The 14,044-nt window shown below is 44.2% G+C and overlaps 1 protein-coding gene across 1 annotated transcript in view; it reads right to left on the reverse strand.

Moving 5' to 3' along the window:
• LOC135904548 (uncharacterized) overlaps positions 1-14,044 on the reverse strand; it is a 302,521-nt gene that overhangs the window by 144,984 nt on the left and 143,493 nt on the right. The window contains exons 9-14 of the mRNA XM_070534610.1: positions 12,330-12,396; positions 8,333-8,395; positions 7,877-7,955; positions 4,287-4,426; positions 3,662-3,835; positions 1,160-1,226 (exon numbers count right to left, since the gene is read on the reverse strand). Coding sequence (XP_070390711.1) covers positions 1,160-1,226; positions 3,662-3,835; positions 4,287-4,426; positions 7,877-7,955; positions 8,333-8,395; positions 12,330-12,396 — 590 coding nt within the window. The remainder of the gene's footprint in view (positions 1-1,159; positions 1,227-3,661; positions 3,836-4,286; positions 4,427-7,876; positions 7,956-8,332; positions 8,396-12,329; positions 12,397-14,044) is intronic.

The following is a 14,044-nucleotide window of genomic DNA, read 5'->3' on the forward strand; positions in this document are numbered from 1 at the left end:
AGTGTGTGAAATGTGTAGAAAATAAAAAAGCATTAATATCCCATTGGATACCATTGAGTGGTCCTTCGAGTTTTGAACTCCTCGCGGGCAAGTGAGCGCCTTGAGACACTTGGCGCGTTTTCATTTGGCCTTGCATGGTCAAAAACGCAGGCTCGAGTGCTTGCGCGGACAAAGAACGGGCAGAAAAAAAAAACATTTCACAGAAGCGACCACAATACTTTCGAATACCCACGCGTAAGCAGTCTTAAGTGTCTCTGCCGAATGTTTTCTTTTTTTTTGTGTGTGTGTGTGGGGGGGGGGGGGGCAACTGTTAAATATTGACGTATCTATAATAGCACTATTGAAATTAACACAGGCACAGGGAAAGCCACGAAGAGCGGCCACCCCGAGTAGCTTGACGAAGCAGCCACCCCTACATCTGGAGCACGAGCTGCACAATAAATTTGAAAAGTGCATACAGCAGGTTCCAACGAAGGAGAAAGTTGTAGTGTGGCTGCATCAAGCAGTCGTGTTCAAAGCTGTGTATCGCAGCAGTCAATTTGCGCTAACAAGAACGATCGCGGCTATTAAACTTGTGTACGTTACAAATGACCTCATACGCGATTACAATAAGTAATGTATATGCTAATATAGAACTATATCTTCATTTACGTATAAAAATATCAAATTCTTCATTTATAATAACGACTTCCTTCGCCTGATCCTTGTTCAGAAAGATAAGCAAACTGTATTTAAATGTCCATGGCTCACGGATTTAATGCCGGCTATGCCTTTCCACGCGTCTGAAAAACGCGTTTTATGCGGGCAACATTTTTTTTTTTTTTGCAAGAGAAATACTTGGAAAGGAACTTTGTTGTCTTTAAGAGCGAAAGTGCTTGTGAGCCTCGCGCAGTATTTGTAGAAACCATATACTTGAATAACCTTATATTGGTTGAAAAGTTCGCTGATGTGAGATTCAAAAGCGAGATTCGTAATAATCCTCAAGAACGCCTTTTGCAACATCAGCAGCTTTGATAGGTTTTTCTATAGCGTTCTTCATAACGCGTTATGCGAAACTTCTCTGCGCAACAACGACATCTGTCAGCCTCCAGCTATGTGATTTTCGCTCAGCGTGCGTCCCACATCGGCAGCCAACGAGGCAAAGCTGTCGTGTTCTTACCCCGTTTCCGCCGATGTCGACAGGAGCTTCCATCTCCTGATGAACCTGCATCCCGGATTTGTTGTAGCTGGGATGAGGGAAGAAGAATAGTTGCGCGAGAGAAGTTTTTAGATTCCTCATAGACAAATTACCTTCTGCGTGAAAGTAAGCGTGAGCAGGTGAAAGGAAAAAATTATAGTTGCGGTTATAACTCAAGGCGGCACTCTCCATAAAACGGGGATGATACAGCGTGCACTGACGTTTTTCTGAAATAGTTTGCAAAAGTTTGAAAAAAGGAAGTTCGGAATCGCCATAATAAGTGAACTTTTGGTGACATCTCTATCACGTGTATGTCATGCGCCTAATGGTTTTGCTACTGCTTGGTTATCTTGATTGTTGTGTTCATATAGGAGGATGTGCCCAAGTACTGCACCAGGGAGGCCAATACTGCTCTGGTGAGAGAGTGCGTTACCGGTCCTGGTCACCGGGATCAGGCCACACTCCAGGCCTGTTTATGCAATTTTATCAATACGCGGATTTTTTTTAATCCGGTGGAAAATTGCGCGGCACAGGGATTCGAACCGCGGACCTCTTGCACGCGAGGCGGGTGTTCTACCTCTACGCCACCGCTGCACCTCCATAAGTCCTCCATAAAGAAAGCAACAAAATCCCAATAAAGAAAGGCGTCAGGCAGGGAGATACGATCTCTCCAATGCTATTCACAGCATGTTTACAGGAGGTATTCAGATACCTGGATTGGGAAGAATTAGGGGGTAACATTAATGGAGAATACCTTAGCAACTTGCGATTCGCTGATGATATTGCCTTGCTTAGAAACTCAGGGGACCAATTGCAATGCATGCTCACTGACCTGGAAAGGCAAAGCAGAAGGGTGGTTCTGAAAATTAAATCTGCAGGAAACTAAAGTAATGTTTGACAGTCTCGGAAGAGAACAGCAATTTACAATAGGTAGTGAGACAGTGGAAGTGGTAAAGGAATACATCTACTTAGGGCAGGTAGTGACGGCGGATCCGGATCATGAGACGGAAATAATCAGAAGAATAAGAATGGGCTAGGGTGCGTTTGGCAGGCATTCTCAGATCATGAACAGCTGGTTGCCATTATCCCTCAAGAGAAAAGTGTATGATAGCTGTATCTTACCAGTACCCACCTACGGGGCAGAAACCTGGAGGCTTACGAAAAGGGTTCTACTCAAATTGAGGACGATGCGACGAGCTATGGAAAGAAGAATGATGGGTGTAACGTTAAGGGGTAAGAAAAGAGCAGATTGGATGAGGGAACGAACACGAGTTAACGACATCTTAGTTGAAATCAAGAAAAAGTAATGGGCATGGGCAGGACATGTAATGGAAGGGAAGGGAAGCGTAGCAGGGGGCGGCAAAGTTAGGGGGGCGGATGAGATTAAGAAGTTTGCAGGGACGACATGGCCACAATTAATACGTGACTGGGGTTGTTGGAGAAGTATGGGAGAGGCCTTTGCTCTGCAGTGGGTGAAACCAGGCTGATGATGATGACGATGATGGTTATCTTGTTAACCTTTTATTTTGCACAGTAGTTACGATACGTGGTTCACTAGATATCAAAATTACGAATGATATATCTGCTAGAAGAAGTAAATTTTCTTCAACCTTTTCACGAAATCAAAAGTGAACCCACTTCCTGAGCTGTACACATGAGCAGACATGTAGCCTGAATTTCCAACGACTGAGTATTGCTAACGCCACTGTTGTTGTTATTGTATATTAAACGATCAGATTCTGGGAAAGTAGGCCTTTAAATTACCTTCTATTCCTGTAATCTAAAATAAACTCCAGCGACTAAGGAACGCAAGAAAGAAAACTAACTAAAAAGGAACAAACGCAAAAACTAAAGATAACGAAGGAATATAAGAGGACTCAACTCAGGCTTAGCCTCCTGTAAATAATTATTGTCAGGGCACGGTGTATCGGCAACTTGCGAATGCCCACTCATAGCGCGCGTTACAAGAACAGTCCGTATGTGTACAGTCACTACATAAAAACTAAATAACGAAGAATCTTGCACCCAGCGGAAAATAAAGTACATGACTACAAATACTGCACGCAAAACATTAACAGTACATTTCGCGAAGGAGAGCAGAAATCCGCACCAGAGGCGCTCTCTGCTGCAGTTCGGCCACGCCCCGCGCTCAGAAGCGACCGACCTGGGCAACAAGTGCGACCAGTGATGGAATGATTGATGATCACTCGAGCATGCGCGTTTTCATATAATCAGCGCATTCACGATTGATCAACCTCTCAAAGACGATCGATCATGAGGGCACGATACATGATACAGTCATGTGGCTGATAGTAAAGACCAGTAGAGAGATTCGCGCTCCTAACGGGTAAATAAGCTGCCTTCCTTTTTCCGCACCCGTCTGGTGCCCTGCCGCAGCGGGGAACGAGCCCCGTATTAAATCCTACATCAAAGAACCGAACAGCGTGCGCGCGAAAAAATGAACTGCGAGAGTCAGACACGTACCCGTCTGGGAAGCACAGCGTGAGCACAGGGAAGCGCACGTGCTGGTCCTCGTTGTAGACGACGGAGGCCGGGAAGCGCCAGTAGTGGTGCACGTCCGCCAGCGAGTTGCGCACGCACAGCACCAGGCACGTGGCCTCTATGACCAGCCGCACGAAACGGGCCACGCTCGAAACCCTGCGAGCCGCCGAAGGACCATGGGCTGCCGAAGGACGGTCAACAAGGTGCGATTGTAGGGATTTGCCTTATAGGCTATACGAGGCGATGCGATCGATTGCGCGAAGCTGTACAATCAACTGGCGTAGTGCATCAGTTAATGTACGGTGGTTCAAAACGTAACACTTAGAAGTGCGTACTGGAGAGCACTATGGAGGGTTATCGAAAGTTCACACCCGTGCAACAAGCTGTTCTTGTTATTAGCACGTTTTCATCGATTTTTCGTGCCCACAATACTCATGAGGCTCTAGCATGCTCTTGCTGCGATCCATAGCGGGCACTTTCTACGTGTGTCGTAAGCGTTGCGGTCTCTCTTTGATTGCGTGATACGTGTCGCGCCCGGGAAGTGAGCCACGATCCACGATTGTCCGAGAGGACCGCGCCGCGGTGGGAAACGGGAACGAGCACTCACTCGGCGGCCGCGTACTTGGATCGCTGCAGGCGCCTGAGTCTCTCGAAGCCCCAGTTGACGAGGATGACGGCGAACGTGCGTATGGAGAGGCCGAGCCATATACCCAGGTAGCCGCCCACCAACGCCAGGATCTGGGTCACCTGAGACGCGCCCTTCACAAGTTTGACAATTCCTCTCTGTTGTGCTACAATAGACCAGGCTTCCTTAATCCATCAAAGCCCTGTCGACATGTTTGCTGCACACGCTTTGTTTGCTTTGTGACATTAAAGTGGCATTAAAGTGACATTAATGTGACATTACAATTAAAAGCACCGCAAATAGTTATACACACGAAGTCAAATCTAGCTTCACTTGTATAAGTTCGGATGTGATCTATATGCTTGAATGTTCCTTCTGTAAGGAACAATATATCGGTGAAACAGGACAATCAATGAACGTCAGATTAAACGGACATCGCGCGGACACATCTAAAGAGCTTCCCAAAGCCGTCGCCGAGCATTTCAACCAACCAGGTCATAACTTTGATGAACTTAAACTCTACATCTTACAGTAATATTGCCGTTCTGAACATGAAAGAAAATACAGAGAATCATACCTCATACATAAGTTCAAGACATTGCAACCAATAGGCATAAACGTTTCAAAGGGAGCTTTAGAATCTATTCGCTATGCTAAACTTCAAGCTATAGGCAACAACACTTCGTTTGATTTCTTGGCGTATCCCCCCCCCCTTTTTTCCCCTTTCCACTCCTCCATTTTTTTTTCAGCCGGCGTGGCTGACGCCCTTGACGCGCCAGCTAACACGCGTGCGTTGACAGACCGGGGGGGGGGGGGGGAGGAGTGGCCCTGGCTTTGACCTTGTGCACAGCCTTCCTTTATTCTCAATTCGACACGCTAGCACACGTTCCCTCGTTTCCGCACACCCCGCCTCACACCCTCTCCCCTTTAGAAGAACCCCACCTATATATACTGTGGTGAGGAAAGCGTACGTCGCCTTCAAGAAGACAAGTTCACTTGTCGAAACGTTGCTCCTGCATTCACCTTGTTCACGCTTTGCTCATCGCATTAAACTGTTCAGTGAAGTTCAGTGTTTGACGGAAGCCCGTCTGGTTGGGATGAAACATGGTTAAAAAGGTAAACAAAAACCCGGGGCACTTCGCCGACCAAATAAAGATTTAAAAGAAAAGAAGACGTTTCGGCTCCCACACACACAATTTTTTTTTTACTTGTGAACAAGGCTCTCGTGTGGGAGCCGAAACGTCTTCTTTTCTTTTAAATCTTTATTTGGTCGGCGAAGTGCCCCGGGTTCTTGTTTACCCTTTTAACCAAACTGTTCAGTAATACAATAAAATGGAATCGAGATTGTTGATGAATATTGTCCAGTGTGCAGTGTTTTGCTAGAGAGTGAATGTTGAGTGTTTGTCAGGTTTTTGACGATATACATTCTGATTAACTTCCTCTTACAACCAGCTCAATAAACTAAATCATGCAATGAAGTGAGGTGCCTTTGAAAGTAATAATGCATAATGTTGGCGTTAAGGAATCATGAACACACAAAACCTTTCGTACGTGAGAGGCGACACTAAGGTTAAATAGTCAATTCAGCTAAGAAAAGCCTGCGTCAACTTGAACTTCATCCTAACTGAGCACCCTGCTTAACAAGCGCCTATTTCCATGTCCCGCCATTATTGGCATGGTTGCACGTCGTGTGCATCTTGCCACCGTGCAACTAACATTGGGTGTTTCGTCTGGACTTTTCTTGTGCAGGTTCAGCGCACTGAACTTCCCTGAGTCTATTCGAACTACTTCGTGTTACAGAAAGATATTAACGTTGTTTCACGTCTTTCTCTGTGTCTTTTGTGTGTGGAGTGAAAGAGAGAGGAAAGGCATGGATGTTAACCAGAAGCAAATCTCTGGCTTGGTACCCTCCACGTGAGTTGGCGAAAAATGGGGTTGGAATGACGGGAGAAGGAAGAGAGACAAACCGAAAAATACAAAACAAGAAGTACTAAGGATATTCCCTGTGCCCTGTAGATCGTAAAAAAACACAGCAATGCTTTAGAAGCCTTCTCTTAAGATGTAGAGTCATATCTACATTGTAGGATTCTCTTCCGACAGAGGTCGGCTATAGAACTTGTTCAGCACGCCACTAAGTGAGCGTCTCTGAGCACAATACCTCGATATATATCGGTCGCTACGAATCCACCACTGACACTCTCAAAGTGTCCTGCCGAGTTTCTGGTGCTGTGGATGAGTGCGTGGAACACATAATACTCCACTGCGGGGGACTCTCTCCCCGTCAACCAGATGGCGCTGTACAACCCATGGCGTTTTTTTTTCCTTTTTTATTGTTTAACCTAGGTAGGACATTAGGCAGCATAATAGCAAGAGCTTGGTGGCGCAATCCACCGTCCCGTTCCAAAGGGGACGCTCATGACATACATACATACATACATACATACATACATACATACATACATACATACATACATACATACATACATACATACATACATACATACATACATACATGCATGCATGCATGCATACATACATGCATGCATGCATGCATGCATACATACATACATACATACATACATACACACATACATACATACATACATACATACACACATACATACATACATACATACATACATACATACATACATACATACATACATACATACATACATACATACATACATACATACATACATACATACATACATACATACATACATACATACATACATACATACATACATACATACATACATACATACATACATACATACATACATACATACATACATACATACATACATCCGTCCGTCCGTCCGTCCGCATTCTGCGACGCAAGCCACAGCGAAGAGAAGCAGGCGGTGACCAAAACAGGGGTGTCGACACTTGCAGTGGTGAAAGTTGACGCATATTTGAACAGTGAAGTGTAGTGCGCTGGCGCGGAGCAGCACATATCCTGTAGACATGACGGACATAACGGCCTGACTCAACTCTCTTAAGACTGTAAGCCATACCCCGCTCCTTTGTTCGTTTCTTTAACACGTCTATTTATGTATTCATTTATTGTTCTGTCATCGGTTTTATACATGCGTTGATTTATTTCTTAGGCTGTCTTTCAGTGATTCTTCTTTTTAATCTTACGGCTAAGGCACTGGATCAGAGCCTGCCCGTTCTAAAGGTGAAATTCATACAAATCCCCATCGTCATCATCATAACTTTTCTTAGAGCATCCATTCATGAAAGTGAGATCGATAAATACTGGGTTGATCCGTGAGTCGATCGAGCCATTTCCTGTGCAATTTCATTACCGATAACGCCACGATGACACGGTAACCACTTAATTAGTGTAGCTTAATTTAGTTTTTGTGCACGTCCTTTTGACACGGCTACATAGTTAAGTTTTAGCGCAGTTCATATTGAGTCAATATGGCATACACAGAGAAAACTCAAATTGGTCTGTGCGACTGCATTGCTCATTAACGAGGCACAGTGCAGTATGCATTGCAATTGACGGCCCCAAGCAGCGGCAGCATAAATCTAAAAAAAAATCACCTATATGTGCGTACCTGAAGTTTTTCGATGAACATCAGGACGTTGACGCTAGTTGATGACATGCTGAACTTGACGGATACCATATGGTAGCCGCTAAGAAATGAAGGCGCAAAATAAGACAGCTCATTGAAACAAAGGAACAGTCGAAGGAGGCGCTTGATTTCAATAATTTCACAAGGATGTAGGCCGTCTCAAGCATTTTTAAAACATCACTCATCTTTTATTTATTTCACTTTTCTGCTGATATATGCACACATATATCTGTTGGCTTGTTTTGATTTCAAGTTTGCTTCAAATTTCTAGATAAGTTTGAAAAAAAAATGTTCAGTAACTGTCATCCTGCGCTCGGCCTAGAGAGTTTCTAAAGAAAACAGAAATATTATAATAAAGATAACAATTAGGCAGCCAGGCTTAAAGTAATATTCTGGTTGTACATTGAAGCTAAATATCATCGAATTTTGTTGGCTCACCCGTCTTCGAGAACGAGTCCTGGATCTTCGCTCTTGACTGGGTTCGCATCGTAGAACACTTCGCTGCAGCAGGCACATGTCAAAATTTATGAAAGACGTTAACAATCGACTTTCTTTCAAGAAAGTTGCAAGGTTAGGAGTCTCTGAATTAGCCATGGTTAACCGCGTGTGGACTAGCCAGCTCTAATGCCTTCCCACCACTGTGCAGTTATTAAACAACAACAAAAAAGAAAAAGACACAGGTGTGGTCTGAAAAGGGGCGAGCAGTCGCACACACAAAATGTTTTGCATTGTGACTGAGCTAACAGACCACAGTTTTCTTTCTTTTTTTTATTACGCAGAAGTGTTTTTTTCTTAGGCACCCACCAACTTTCTGTACAAACTTGTGACGGAACTTAAGACACCGCTGGCACAAGGCTGGGTCAGTCAGGAAGCTTGAAGGAAACAAGAACACGTAAGGCTCTTTATCCGGCACGTACCGATTGAGCTGCATTCACTTCGATGCTTCTAACAATGATTTTACTAATATTTGGCCATTTTTTGCAATCGCCTTATTGTGCCTGATGCCTTGCTTCTCGTCGGTGTTAATGATTGTCCGTTGTTGCACTATATTATATTTCAACCGAAAAGCGTTTCGGGTAGGACATTCACCAACTTCATGTCGAGATCTGTAACTTAATAAAGGAACTGGCTGTCCCATCGGCACAATCCAGTTATTACTGTGGTTGTGCATTCTGCAGAATCTCATTAGGTGTGTGGTTTCTGAATTTGCCTACGATTCTGAAATCAAGTGTAGGTTAGTAGTGTCCTTGTGTACTAAAGTCAAGTTACAAGTGGCAAGGTGCAGTCACAGATGATACTTTTCATCAATGCCGCGCAAGTACTAACTTAATCGTTACTTTCCCTTGTGAAAACCACTCATGCTTGCTACAACAAGCAAAAGGATAAATTTGTGCACTGAGGGATTGTCATTCTTATCGGAAATCGGCCTTCATCAATAGCGAGTCCTCAATGTAAAGTAACTTCAAGGAGTTCAACTTTTGTCGCAACGTAAATATCGATTGAAGTAACAAAAGAAAAAGTTGCTATATTATGTGATTATGAAACCACGTTAGCGTAACATAGAATCTTCGCATAAGTTGCGTCATTGCGCTAGCACCTCGAAATAGAGTGCGACAAACTAACAATCCAAATGTCTTCTACTTGTGGCCATGAGTTGCATTACTCAAAATTTTGGCATGGAGTTGACGGGTAACCTATTTTATTATAGCTGCGTTAAGAATTCTGCGCAATTTCAGGCTCGGCAACGAGGAACGGCAAAAATCGAGTCAATGGGCGCAGGCGGTATGTGCCGAAGAACAAAACAACAACCTGACAGCAGATGTGTGCGACCTTACAGAATCACAAGCGAACTTCCAGCGAAGCTGTTTCTTTTTGAGCAGTTGCAACAAGGGTTTCGATCGCTTGTAGTTAGGTCACATGCTTTGAAATGTTGCCCATATACGACTCGTCAGTTTGAAACATTGGCCACATATAACTTTTTGGAGCACTTGTTAAGGAAGCTTTTGAAAGGCAGTGTTTCATCTATGCACATTTTACTTCGCCAGAACAACCCAATGGCCACAAGATACCCGTCCTTTTTTTTCGCACCAAATGCATTGTCGGTTGCGTTCTCAGTCCTGCCAAGGCAGTGAAGACATTTAACAAGGTGGCGGCTGCGCGAGTGTGCTCGTCACGGATCTTCGTGGTCCTAATTAAAGAAAGGGTGTCGACGCATGATAATTACCGAGCTGTGTGGTCGCCTAGGTTTTGTCGAGTTACGTAAGCGGACGAACCTCCACTTGGCGATTGCGCAATACCGGCGCCTAGTAACACGAACTGATCACGTGAACACGGAGTGACGTTAGCGACAGAAACGACATATGCAGGGGAAGGAGTTACATGGAAGGATTGGCGAACAGTCACCTTAAGCTCCTTATACTATGGTGGTGCGCTTACCGAATAAGAGGGAGACGCAATGCTATTCTATAACAGTCGCTCAAGTGTGGCATGAAGACATGCGAGTTCACTGCTAGATTTTGCCCAGCCAACGTGCACAGTAGCATTCGATGGTATTGGCTGCGTGTCGACGCGTCGACAGTGGTACCTGGTGCTGTTAAAAACGTAACTCCGTTTTGCAATGTATGTAGTGCAGGCCGAAGAGACGGTACGAACGGCTTGTCTGATTAATTGACTGTGCCTTTACGCGAAAATAAGATCCCTATGGCCCTCAAGTTGCATTACAGGCAATTGCTATCATTCAAATCCATGAGTTCCACTGGCTTTGTCGGAAGCAATAAAGCTCGCGCATTTTATGTTAATTGTCCTGGAAAGTGCACGTGCGGCACATATTATTTGATTAGAATTCAGGCACGTACCCAGGATTTCTTCTTTTTTATGGGGGGGGGTGGTGGTGCGGGGGGGGGGGGAGCCCAACCCAAGGCAACTTTTCTATGCAAATAAAAGGGAGGGGGATACCTTTACTAGTACAAATGTGAATAGCGCTCACCATTCGTCATAAAGACGTGCAAGCCCGCAAAAGGGATATGAAATAAGGTGCATCTCACATATATACATGTGAGATACACGTCTCCTTTACTTAGCAAACAAGGAACCATGCCAAATGGGCTCGCGCAAAAACGAAGCTCAGGAAGAACACTGTCAAGCACAAGTGGAAGTTTCAAATAAAGATTATCGCAGTATAATACAACTTAAAGAAACAGCAGTTGGCAACCAAGTCACGCAAACCGCGCGGGGTCGTGTTATTCCGCCAGCCACTCACAGAAGCAAACAAAATCGTCGTCATGCGGCTTTTTTCGAAATGGCGTCGTACTTGATACCTCCAGAGCGCCTGCGGTTCTTGAAGAGTCTTGTGATCGGCGGAAGCAATGAGGTGTGCAATTGACATGGACGAAGTGTACGAAGTCTCGGCATTTCACTCTTGAAAAGTCTGTGGTACAGTTCATTTCCCTGCTGAACCCGTTTTACTCACGAAACTTCAGTGCCAACTGAAGTGAAACTTGGCAAAATATAGTTGCACAGAAGCAAGCATTTTATTTTATTTCAGTTGAGTAATGAATTAGGCTTTCGCCATTTCATTGTATGGGCGAGATAAAACGTATTAAATTACTCACTAATAATTTTATTTTCTGTGGTTACCACCTTATTTGAGTAACAGGAAAAGTTTGAAGTACGAATTATTTGCAGCTTGGCGGAGGAACGGTGGCTGGCGGTTATGAGGGCGTGGACGGGGCCTCACTGCAGATTTAAGTTGCATCCGACTAAAGTAGCGCTTTTTGAATTAGCTCTGGAAGAATTATAAATATATATTTGCGGAACAATCACAGTTCTTTCGAATCCCTCGTTTACTGCTCTGCCAAGTTAAGTGCCAAAACCGATTCTTATTATTTGGGAAGTTGCATAAAGATGCGTGGCCGCCAGTCCCGTACAACTGCGTAGAGCGCAGGACGCTGCGGTTCCAGACGTACTGCGCCCACCGCGGAAGGTCACAAAAACACCTACATAAGCACAGCAGAGAAGTGGATATGTCAGGCGGCTCGACTGATAACTGTAGAAGCATCATTCAAAACACATGGAATTGTTCTCCACTTCCGGCGTCGTTTTTTTCTACTTCCTTTTTAAATAAAAAGATGTTTAATCCATAAGTATTTTCATAAACAACGGTTAAATTTGTTAATATTCACTTTTCCTTCCTTACTATATGGCTTAATTTCTCAACTCCTTGCGACTCTTGTTTGCAGTTGCCAATCTTGCACGAAAAGTGCGGTACAAGTGAGGAAAAACCAGCCGAGGTAACGGCACGTACTCCTGGGTACATGCCTGTTATAATTCACAGAATTCTCGTAAAGCAAAGACCAGACACCGCGGTCGAACGGTACAAACTCTTGCTGATCTCGACCGAAGCAGCGCAGATATGCGCAGAGGGCGTGGCACTCACTGGCACGGAACCCTGCAGCGAGACGAGCAGGCTTTCTCGTAGGACGGCCGCCACCGGGCTGTGCAGGCTGGCGGAACGAAAAAAAAAAAGCGAGCGCTTTTTAAGCGACTCCCGCTCTGGACGCTTGGCAGCAGAAGTGTACACGGCACGTGGAGAGAGAGCACATAAATGACAAACGTAGAACGATATGGTAGCTCCCGCGGCACTCGAGAGCGCATAACTGTTGGTCGCGCGTAACACGCAGTGGTTTTTCATTGAATTCCGGGACATTGTTATAGCCCAGGTCACACGATACCGGTGCAAGTTCGGTAAGGTACCCTCTCCAGGCATCCCAGTATCTCGCTACCATCCTCCAGGTTTTGGGTTTGGGTACTGTACCTTTGAAGCCAAACAGTTACATATAACTTTCTTACATCTTAACTTTCTTACATCTTATTGTAACTTTCTTACATCTTATATATAAGTTACATATAACATGTTTAGGTGCTAAACATTCTTTTTAGTAAAATCGATTGTTAAGATTTCATGCCTTCCTATCTGCATTCTTGGTTTTGTTGAGGCAAGTTTCATCTTTGATATGAGCTTTGTTGCTCAGCGTGCTGCTTTTATTTTCGTTCTCAACTTCTATTGCGCCACCTTTTTTTCACACCAAGTTTCTCAGTGTTTCTTTCCTTCTCATCCACCCCCGCCTATAGTCTAATAGGACTGCATAACGTCCAAATAAATAACTAAATAGCAGCAATGCAGCATTGAGGCAGGACAAAGAGCCTATAGCAGATTAAATGTCTTTCGTACCACTATGGGGAATTTAGCTGCCCTAAATACCATATGGAATACTACGTATATATACAAGAACAAGGTTTTGCCATGGCTTCGGGAGTTGCGATTTATCCTATATTATCAATTAAATATCCACTCACTTTAAACAGACACATAGCAACTCTAATTGATAACTTACGGATTGGCACTGCCTACAGAAAAGATCTTTGCGCAGAATTATCAGCATCGAATGTGATTGCGGCTATGCGGATGGACGCGTACTCGCCCCTTCTAGAATGCCCTCATTACGATACACAAAGACACTGACTGGAGTCTGCGGCCATATCTATAGAGATCTCAGGCCTATGAGTTTATGAACTTACTGGGCCCACGGCCAACAAACGCCACGCAGGGGTGTACTGTAAGAGCTTTGAAAAAAGTCCGAGTTTCGTCAGAAAGGCCAAGCATGGTGAACGTTTAGTACGGCTAGTAGTTTAATGAGTTGTATAAACTGCTGTGAAGATTAGCACACTAACTTAATTAACAAGTGTGGCGCAACGCGCGCATAGGTTCTTTTGTTTGAATCACAATGCTCTACACTATTATTCATATTGTATAGCTTGCCATAGTTTTGCCATTGTTATTCAGTAATCTGTAACCCACTTGCCTCTACATTGCTTTATCGTTTGAGGCCTGGTATGTGAAATAAAATAAATAAATAAATAAATAAATAAATAAATAAATGTTCCTTAGCTAGCTAAATATATACTTCCCATATTTCTCAGCATTGTTTGTAGACCGTGTAACGTTGCGAAATAATAACGTCATAACTTAATGGGGTCATGAAAGCAAATTTTCTAGCCTAACTTATGCTTTGCACGTTAAACCGTACGCATCCCACAACAAGTTGGCAAAGTTTGAGTGCATTGGGGGCGGAAGAAAATTTTGTGTTTGAA

Source organism: Dermacentor albipictus, chromosome 2 (assembly GCF_038994185.2).
Source record: "Dermacentor albipictus isolate Rhodes 1998 colony chromosome 2, USDA_Dalb.pri_finalv2, whole genome shotgun sequence".
Taxonomy (NCBI): domain Eukaryota; kingdom Metazoa; phylum Arthropoda; class Arachnida; order Ixodida; family Ixodidae; genus Dermacentor; species Dermacentor albipictus.